This window comes from Triticum aestivum, chromosome 2B (genome assembly GCF_018294505.1).
Source record: "Triticum aestivum cultivar Chinese Spring chromosome 2B, IWGSC CS RefSeq v2.1, whole genome shotgun sequence".
NCBI lineage: Eukaryota > Viridiplantae > Streptophyta > Magnoliopsida > Poales > Poaceae > Triticum > Triticum aestivum.
Genome location: NC_057798.1, coordinates 175,982,219 through 175,993,074, shown reverse-complemented (window position 1 = coordinate 175,993,074; position 10,856 = coordinate 175,982,219). Strand labels below are relative to the sequence as shown.

The 10,856-nt window shown below is 46.2% G+C and overlaps 1 protein-coding gene across 1 annotated transcript; it reads left to right on the top strand.

The window, feature by feature from the left end:
* Nucleotides 1-7,145: 7,145 nt before the first annotated feature.
* On the top strand, nt 7,146-9,764 carry LOC123044189 (probable calcium-binding protein CML13). Its single transcript, XM_044466850.1, has 7 exons — nt 7,146-7,429; nt 7,763-7,880; nt 7,969-8,005; nt 8,094-8,121; nt 8,499-8,651; nt 9,324-9,426; nt 9,539-9,764. Exons 1-7 carry the CDS (start codon nt 7,427-7,429, stop codon nt 9,601-9,603), a joined length of 507 nt encoding a protein of 168 aa, XP_044322785.1. The 5' UTR covers nt 7,146-7,426; the 3' UTR covers nt 9,604-9,764.
* The last annotated feature ends 1,092 nt before the right edge of the window (nt 9,765-10,856 follow it).

Here is a 10,856-nt window from a genome sequence, read left to right as displayed (position 1 = left end):
AAGGACACCAAGTTCGTTTGGACTGAAGAGTGTGAAGCCAGCTTTCAAGAGTTGAAGAAGCGTTTGGTTACAGCCCCAGTGCTAATCCTACCTGACATACACAAGGACTTTCAGGTGTATTGTGATGCTTCACGTCAGGGACTTGGAGGTGTTCTTATGCAGGAGGGAAAAGTTGTAGCTTATGCTTCACGACAGCTTCGACCTCATGAGTTGAACTATGCCACGCATGACTTGGAGTTAGCAGCCGTTGTGCATGCACTCAAGACATGGAGACACTATCTTATTGGGAATCGTTGTGATGTTTACACGGATCACAAGAGTTTGAAGTACATTTTCACGCAGAAGGAGTTGAATCTCAGGCAAAGGAGATGGTTGGAACTTATAAAGGATTATGACATGAGTCTGCATTATCACCCAGGAAAAGCCAATGTTGTGGCGGATGCTTTGAGCCGTAAGAGTTACGTTAACACCCTTACAGCAGGAGATTTACCTCCGGAGTTATGTGATGAGCTTAGAGACCTTCAGTTAGAAATAGTTCCAAGAGGTTATGTTGCCGCACTCGAGGTACAGTCCACCTTGTTGGGAAGAATCAGAGAAACCCAGAAGTTGGACCAAGGTATTGCTGAGATAAAGGAAATGATGAGAAAAGGGAAAGCAAAAGGATTCCGTGAGGATGAAAATGGAACCATATGGTTTGAGCAACGGATTTGTGTACCCAATGATCCAGAGATCAGGAAGTTGATTCTTCAGGAGGCTCATGACTCACCATATTCGATACACCCAGGCAACACCAAGATGTATTTGGACTTGAAGGAAAGTTTTTGGTGGGCCGGTATGAAGAGAGAGATTGCCGAGTATGTGGCAATATGTGATGTATGTCAGAGAGTAAAGGCAGAGCATCAGAAACCAGCAGGTTTACTTCAGCCGTTGCCAATACCTGATTGGAAATGGGATAAACTTGGTATGGACTTTATCACGGGGTTACCCAGGACCCGTTCAGGTTATGATTCCATTTGGGTGATAGTGGATCGTTTGACCAAGGTTGCTCACTTCATTCCAGTGAAGACCACCTATACAAGTGCTAAGCTGGCAAAGATATATATGACCAGGATTGTATGTCTGCATGGAGTTCTGAGGAGCATCGTATCAGATAGAGGAACACAGTTTACCTCAAAGTTTTGGAATCAGTTGCATGAAACTTTGGGTACCAGGCTAGAGTTTAGTACAGCCTTCCATCCACAGACTGATGGGCAGACAGAGAGAGTCAATCAGATTCTGGAGGACATGCTGAGAGCTTGTGCGCTAGACTATGGGTCTAGTTGGGATGATAACTTACCCTACGCAGAGTTCTCGTACAACAACAGCTACCAAGCCAGTTTGCAGATGGCCCCTTTCGAGGCATTGTATGGCAGGAAATGCAGGACACCTTTGATGTGGAATGGAGTTGGAGATCGCAAATTATTTGGACCTGATTTGATCAGGGATTCAGAGGAGAAGGTCAAGTTGATTCGTGACAGACTTAAGATAGCCCAGTCAAGGCAGAAAAGCTATGCTGATGCTAAACGCAAGGAAGTGATCTATGAAGTGGGAGATAGAGCATATCTTCGAGTGTCTCCACTTCGAAGTATTAAGAGATTTGGAGTCAAAGGAAAGTTAGCACCACGATTTGTGGGACCATATAGAGTTCTGGAACGCAGAGGAGAGGTTGCATACCAGTTGGAATTACCAGAGGCTTTGACAGGAGTTCATGATGTGTTCCATGTTTCCCAGCTGAAGAAGTGTCATGCAGAGATGGCGGATATTCCTTTGAGAGATACAGTGCCACTCGAGGCAATTCAGTTAGAGAGCGATCTGACTTATGAGGAGAAGCCTATTAAGATTCTTGAGACTGCAGAGAGGATCACTCGAACCAAGAGCATCAGGTTCTGCAAAGTTCAGTGGAGTCACCACACCGAGGAGGAAGCTACCTGGGAAAGAGAAGAAGATCTCAGGCAGGACCATCCACACCTTTTTGCTGGCCAACCCGAATCTCGAGGACGAGATTCATCTTAAGGGGGGTAGGTTTGTAACATCCCAATTTTATTAAATTCGGATGTTAATAGAATCATTCAATGCATATCATATTTCTTTGCATTTTTGGAGTTTTAAAAAAAAAATTCAAATAATATTTTCCACTCGAGAAAAACAAATGAGAGGGGATAAGATGACTTCCTCAAAATATAAAAGAGTGGGAAATTTTATTTTGAATATTATTTGAAGTTTCGGAGTTTATTTGGTATTTATTTTATCTGCAAAAAGTGCATTAATTGCATTAGGAAATATTTTCAAAATGTTCCGTGCTTAAGTTAATGTTCATTAGGCTTTAAATATTGCATAGTTATTTTATAAATTATTGTGGTGTTTTTATTAATTCTTTTGAATTAATTATGACCACTTTAGTGTTCTGTTTAAAAAAAAACACACGCACACACTCACCGCAGCCTGGACCGAAACTGGGTTCGGCCCAGGAGCGCCCCAACCGGCCCAGCTGGCCATTTGGCTCCAGGCCAGCGCCCCAGAGCCCGCGCGCCAGAACCCCCCCCCCCCCCCCCGCATCAGTCGACCGCTCCGCGCCGCCCTCGCTCGCCTCCTCTCACTGCCGCTGCCAGGCGGGCCCCGCTCGTCAGCTCGTCCCCAACCTCCCGCTTGCCCCGCTCGGATGAGCCCGCCGCCGCGCTCCCGCAACCGCCGGGCGAAGCCCTCGCGGATAACGCTTATCCGTCGACCCCAAGCCCTCTGCCCTCGCCTATATAAAGGCCAAGACCCCCTCTTCCATCCTCGCCGACCCGCACCTTCCCACGCCGCCCCTACCGCTCGTCGTCGCCGTTCGCATCTCGCCGGAGCTCCGAGCCCCGCCGTCCTCGCCCCGCCCCGACCGGACGTCGCCGACGCACGCCGCCACCACCTTCGCGACGCCCTCGACGCGCCGCACCTCCCCGTCTTCTTCCCCGACGCCGAGGACCGCCGTAGCCGCCGCCCCCTCCGTCACCGACGCCGCGCCGCCATTTTCATCGTCGCCGGCCACCACCACCACCCACTGTGAGCCACCACCCCACCCTCGCCCGTTCGATCTAGCATGCACGGCCCAGATTATATTAGGTTCATTTTTTTTTATTTTGCGAAGAGGTACGCGGTTAACCGCGGTTCCCTTAGACCGGCCGGTTTTATTTAAACCGAGCGTCGGTTTTTCTTTAGTTAGCCGCCGCCACTGGTTTTCTTAGTTAGCGGCCGTTCGCCGTATAGCCTCCGCAGCGGACGCTGCTCGGCCAGCCACGAGCCACCACGTGGCCAGGGACTTGTTTGCGATAGTTTTCTTCTCTGTTTAGTCCCTGTAATTAGCAGATTAGTCCCTAAACTTCGCGTAGCCACAACTTTTTAACCGTAGATCCAAACTCGATGAAACCAGCGGCAAATTCTTCGTATTGTTTAGATCTATCCAGTGGTATCCTTTTTGCAAACTTTTGACAGATTCAAATTTGAATTTATTCAGATTTGAATTCGAACTTCAAATGGCCATATCTCCCAAACCGTAGCTCCGATTAAGTTGATTCTTTTTGCACTTTGTCACCGTAGCCAAACCCTATCACCTGGACCTTTGTCACAATAACTTTTCACACACTAGAATCTGCCCATTAATATTTTACTAGTATGCATAGTACGCACTATAGTTCACATCACTCTTTGAACCATAGGCCTATGTTGTTTTGCATCTAGAAATATTTTTCATGCTAGTTAAGTGTGATGTTTGTTCATTTGGTTTTTCCGAGACTTTTGCTTTGCATGTTCTTCTTGGTTCTCTTGAATGTTTGTTTATGTTTGTTTATCTCCTTTGCGATAGATTGCCCGGAGTGCGAAGCAGAATATTTTCAGTCTTTAGAGTTCAACCAGCAGTACCAAGGCAAGTTGCATCTTGATCATGTTTCCTTACCTATGTTTTTTTATGCACTTAGTTCTTTGCGGTAGGACTGCATGGTAGGAATTGATGCCGCATGACTATGCTTTTCACCCAGTAGTTCATTGAGGTAGGTCTGAACCATATGACATTGTCGCCATCGTTTTACATTATGTTGCCTCGCTAAGTAGACGTGGATTGGGGAGTGAACATTGTAAAGTATGAGTAACAATGTAGTAAGTAGGACCTAAGATAATTAATGAACTACCTGGGCGGAAACTTGATGGAATGGTGGCGAAGTACAGTGGGGCACGCATGGGAAATCCATGGTGGTGCACCACTAGTGGACCGTCCGCTCAGGCTCAAAGAGATCAATCGTATTCTCATGTCTAGAAGCTTACGTGTGCAGCCACAAGCCAATATGGGCTCTGGCTTAGTTGAGTAGTTAGTGTGACTCCTTCCGGGATGGGCTAGCAGATGTAGAAGGATGTAGGTGTACCGGCCTATCCGTGGGTTAAGGGGGAGCATTTTCGAAAGACTATGTCTCGATCTTCCGATCATGGAGGTGGTCGAGTCTTGTGGGGAAAAGTGCGCAACCTCTGCAGAGTGTCAACCTAATCGATTAGCCGTGTCCCCGGTTACGGACATCTTGAGCATCTAGTAGTGAAAATGCTGGGAGATCTCCTCACCTTTAATTAAACAGTTGGGATTTAAATGAAACTTGGGAACGGATGGAGTTGGGTTTGCCAACTCATCCTATGCAAATGTGTAGTAGTAGAATAACATCTTTTCTAATAGGGAAAAACTAGCTTTATGCAAAAATTAAACTTAGAGCTTTCCACCAGCCAAATTGCATGTACAAGTAGGTTCATTACACTTATGATGTGACTTGCCAGTACATTCAATGTACTGACCTATATGGCTGCAACTTATCACGTTGCAGATATATCCGACGAGGATTAAGGTGCGATAGGTCGATGTTCTACACTCAGCCTTGCTCGTGGAGTTGGACTCATTTACTACTTTGCTTCCGCAGTATTTGTTTATTGGCTCTATGCCCTATTTGGTAATAAATGTATTGCTCCTGGACTATCGATGTAATAAAGAGATGTGTGTTATTTCTGTTATTTCATCGAGTACTGTGTGTGCTAGCAAGTCGATCCAGGGACTAGCACGGTAAGCACAGAGACTTCGACTCTTACCGAGTCGGGTCGCTACACCGACTGTGTGTAGGTGCCGGACTAGGTGTACTGTTGCGTGCCCGGCTGGTTGTAGGTGCCGGACTGGGTGGGCTCTGAGTCATCCACCTGCCCATCCTCATAGGGACTTCCTCCTCCGCCTCCCTCATGGATGATCCCGTACATCTCTTTGTCCGCGTCGTCGTACGCCGACTCTCTTGGTTTAGGCATACCAGTGAACACTCAAGGAAAGTAGCGGCGCCACGTTGACATCGATGATGAACATCATGACAGGGAATGCCGGGGATTGCCTCCCCAGCTGTTTGGCGGCGTAGAAGTACGGAGCCTTATAATGCTCTGGCCAAGGCGACGTATGCACGGTCGGCGAGTCCCCCCGGACCGGGCCCCGACCTACACCACGTCGGCAACCTGCACGTCCATCGCCTCGTTCGCCACCAATACGCCCTCCGTCGACCTTATACTTCTTGAGCATTTCCTTCTTTGCGGCCTTCGCATTGACGCGGTGATTTTGTCGTCTCGTCGAGTTGATCTTCGGGCGAGCGTGATCCTCAGACCCTCGACCACCTCCGTCTTCGGTAGGGTCCTCCGGGTCCATGGGTTGGCGGAGGGATGGAATAGGAGAGTGGGGAAAAGGGCGGAAATTTGGCGGAGAGCGGCGAGATGAAAGAAAACAGTGGGGGGTTTGGTCGTGGAAACAGTGCGGCCAACTACCAAAGTGCGGGCTCCGCCTCAGTTTTTGATGGGTCGGGGGTGTCAGAATCCTACACGGCTCGTGTTCGGACTCCGGCAAAGCCCCTTCCCCCAGTTTGTTTCGACTTTGCAGGAAAGTTATGGTCCGGACTGCTCCGCGAATGGATGGGGGTCGATGTTGGATGGCTTGCAGGGTCCAGATAGCTGCTTCCGGACGGATACAAACGGTTTGAGGGTCGGCGTTGGAGATGCCCTTACGCGCATACACTCCATCCAAAATCCCAAAATTCATTTTTTTTAAATAACCACATTTTTTTAAAAAAGGAGGATAACCCTCGGCCTGTGCATCAGGATGATGCATATGCAGCCATATATTATTAATAAAGCAAAATCCAGCAGCCGAACACCATCGAACCGGAAAAAAGCGCAAAAAACAAACCCTGAGGCCATATACCTCGCGACAGTAACTCCCCAGATAACCACTAACTCTATGATACAAGACACAACATACACGATAAATACACAACTCCTAGGCTACGCCTTCAAGAAGGAATCGCCGCACCTGCGCCGATGATGGCGAGTCCCCCACAAGGTTGAACTTTGGATTCTCATCCCCAAAGCTTCAATCCACCATCTTCAGTAAGGACACGACGCAGGCGCGCGACGACATAGCTTGATCAGAGATTTTGTGTTTCCACCAGAGTGCATAAGCTCGTCGTTGAAGCTGTCTGTACTATCCGCCTTTATCCGTCTACCAACACCACGATAGCTAGATACCTCTGGAGGAGACAACGGAAGACAAAGACGTCCCATACCGCCTGCCTCCCGCTACTGTCGCACCACCTTCGATCCAACAACAACAGGCTAAAGTTGACAACTCCGCCAGAGCCGCCGTGCATCACCTTTCGGTAGCAGGCATGACTTGACGTCTCCGTATAAGGTGTCATGCGTAGTATATTTGATTAAACAACCGGATTACAAACAGTATACATGTGATCATTAGAAGAGACATGCACGGATGACTTGCAATATTGCATCAAAAACACCGTATGAAGCAAAATTAAAATTTCACTGTGACATAATCTTGTGCCACGCCGAAACGTCATCCACCATCACCGTCACCAAGGCAGCGGTGAAGAAAGAAGGAAGCTGTCGTCATACCTAGATGTAGACTCTGACTCTCTGTAGGGGAACGCTCTCTCTAGCTAGTCTCTTCTTCATCCAAAATCCCAAAATTTCTTAGTTGCCCCAAAAGGAGTCTGCATCAGGCAACATGGCTTCTGATTTATTTTCCTTTGACTGGAATTTCCTTTACTTTGCTTTTCTTACTACGTAGGTTCACTCCAGAAAAATAGTCTCGGACACGTCAAACGCGGTAAAGATACGAATTTGATCTCCCACCGGACGTGGCCCGGTCCAATAACTCCGACCGTCCAGCCCTCTCCGAGCCCCTCGTCCCAAACGCCGACGCGTCAAAGCTCCTCCTTCGCGACCAGATCGACGGCCGCCCCACCCTCATCGCTCTTCCCCTCGGGCGCCGGCAGATCTACGCGGGCGGCGACCCTATTCGTCGGCGGCTCACCTTTCGCGACGCTCCTCTCTAGCCATGGTGAGCTCCTTGCCCTCGCCTCCCTCTAGATCCCCTTCTTCCTTGCGAACCGTCGCCGCCGAATTCGGGCAGGCACCGGGCCCGTGACCCGTGTCCGTCGCTTGCAGCATAGGTGGCAGCTGTTTTGAGCCTCTTGATATTGAATTCCTGTGGTAATATAAGGCAGCGATCTTTGAAGATTTAATTTTCTGCATGAACATTTACACAACGGTTATCCTGTTTGCCGGAATGATTTGTTACGACCTTTACTGATAATTTCGGATTATATTCTGAATTTCTGATAATAAAATCTTGCGCATTGACCCGCTTCCGGTATGTGTGCTTGTATCGTAGTCTACAATGAAGGGGCAGACAAGGAGGGAGAGGCCTAGAACTCGTCCTCATGGCCTCACGCAACAGAAGAGGCAGGAAATAAAGGAAGCGTTTGATCTTTTTGACACCGATAACTCAGGTAATGGATTTGTTCCTTCACTGGCCTGGTATTCCCGATGCAATATTGCTTACTTGGGCTGATGATCTTAAACGTGTTCGCATCGCAGGAACCATCGATGCCAAGGAGCTGAATGTTGCGATGAGGTGGTAGTAATTTCATATTCATTGTCATTTTAACACCATTTTCCCGTGTCAGCAATAACGGCCCTAAAATTGTTGCTTTTGTTTGTAGAGCCTTGGGATTTGAGATGACAGAAGAGGTACAATTCATCCACCTCACTAGTTCTTTGGTTTTGTATTTCCTCCCACCTTATTATAAGGAGAGCTTGTAGTTGTCTTGCTCCTGTAGGACTGCAGAAATGATCAAACATCTATTGCAGATAAAGTGATTAATTTTTGCTTCTTGAATAAGTAATGCAATACTGGATGATCATTCATAGAATGATAGACAATTGAGCTGCATTGCAATTCTTAATAAATGACGTGTGTTGCCCAAACATGTTGTCCTTTTGGTATATATTTTCTCTTGTCTTAAAAACTAGCTGGTTAATGAATCCTTCCTTTACTACTAGGTTACCCTATAATGTATTGTGGAAATCCCTCCTACTCACACTCCGCCCTGTTTTGGATAATGCAGCAAATCAATCAGATGATTGCTGATGTTGACAAAGATGGCAGTGGATCGATAGATTATGAGGAGTTTGAGCACATGATGACTGCCAAGATTGGGGAGAGGGATACTAAAGAAGAGCTTACAAAAGCGTTCCGCATCATTGACCAAGATAAAAATGTAAAATTTCTCTTCTCAATATTCCTTTGTTCTATATATTGTTGAATATGAGTGTGGTTCACTGCAAATTAACAGGTTATCAAATTGTTAGCTTTAATTAATCAGACAAATAATCAATTGGAATTTTGTCTTTAACGGACAAATAACAGACAATTGACCAATTTTCTTCTTTCAGATGCTTAATGCATTGGCATTTTTTTTCTTCTGGATGCTTAATGGTTCGACCAATTTCATAAATAGTTAAAATTTACTACTCCCCCTGAGTCACAATCTAGGTCGTTTTAAAATCTTCAATACAGAAAACATATCAACACCTACAAGACTACAACACTTAATTGACATTTCTAGATTCATGATGAGATGTGCTTCCGTAATGTTTGTATACTTATTTTTTTAATCTAAAGCAACATACTTATTACAGAAGTTAATCTCCAAATTGGCCCCATGGAAAACCATGTTAGTGTAAATCGATCTAGGTTATGATGGTAAATACTGGATATATTTTGGTGGTTTGGTGCAGAATGACAATTTGATGTATTTTTCTAATGCCTGGGGGAGCTCAATTTGTGAATGGAACACATAGCTATGCTATTTTATAACTCTACCGGTGTTCGAACAGACTGTCCTTTTGAAGAGTTACCATAACTCTAGTATGTTGTGTGAGTCGTGCAGGGGAAGATTTCAGATGTTGATATTCAGCGTATTGCCAAGGAGTTGGGTGAAAACTTCACTCTCCAAGAGATCCAAGAAATGGTTCAAGAGGCAGATCAAAATGGTTAGCCATTTTCTCTCTTTGCTGAGAACCCGAAGAAACTTCATATTTTATTTCTGAAACTTTATCCTACCGGAGAATCAAGTGACTGAACTTCATTTCCGTCCTGTCGCAGGTGATGGTGAGATAGATTTTGGCGAGTTTGCCAGGATGATGAAGAAGACCAGTTATGGCTACTAGGCGGGGATGGCATCTGCGAGTGTCTGATCTTTGTGTAGTTGTTCAATAACCACCGCATGTTTGCCTAATGTACCTACTGCTGTATCTACTCTGAGCGATCCCGTTGATCTCTGTGTGCTTGTTATTGGAACATGTTTCTGCAATGGAGGTGTCCGACTGCATGCGCCATCCTCCACCCTGTGATTTCACGATGTGGTGATCTACAATGCTCTGTGATCCAGGTTGTGCGATGGCATGTTGTTTACCTGACGCTTGTGACACCATTATCTTTTTTTCTCTCTTATCTTTTTGAACAACACATGATAACTGTTGTATCAGCTCGGCTAATCAACAGCCCTCCTGTAACACCATTGCACAGTCATCAACTGCCCTCGCTGTAGCACCATTGCACAGTCATCGGTTTCAGGTTTTCGTGCTGCAGCATGCTCTGAATCTGCCGGTATTTCAGGTAGCCTTTTTGGCCTTTTCCCTTTTTTGAACCAAATGCATCAGATTGCATTACTCTGGACGAAGCTGACTCGCTCGCCACCAAAGCTTGTGCATCAGGGGTTATATTGTCTGCCACTAATGCTTGTACATCAGGGGTTGTATTGTCTGCGTTTAACACTTCATATAAAATCATGGAACATCACACACTTGCCATACATGGGCTACTCTATTACAGTTAGTTCCTGCTTGCAAAGTTGAAACTGAACTGATCGAAGGGTTGGTTCAGGAACATTTTCGGGTTCGCTAGTGCCCAGACAATTGATCGATCTTGTTCCTTTTGCTCTACACCTTGTTTTAATAACATGGAGTTAGTTTCGAAGCAGATATCAGTTTCGAAGTAGATAGCAGTGAATCATTGACGGGTCCGCTACCTCTCTTTTTGGCTTCTCCTCTATTTCTTCAAATGTTGGCTTACAGATCAGGCAGTCCTTTTCTGCTTCATCTCCTCTATTTCTCAAATTATTGCTCAAAGCTAAGGAATTGTGGCTTAATCTCCACATGAAGTGTTGTAAGCATGCGTTTGGTTGTAATATCTGATTTTGCGCACTTTGCATACTTGTCCCTGTTGGACCTGTTTGAACTAATGCGGGCCAAAAACCAACATCCGCATGTAGGTTGATTGCCTGCATCTAGGCTACCTGCATCACGGAACCAATTTTTAGCACAATGTTTGGTTGCCTGAGTCGCACTTGTTAGACGAACTACACGTTGTTTGGTCACGAACGGCATAAGGTGTGATCACCACTTCTCACTAGTGGTGACCT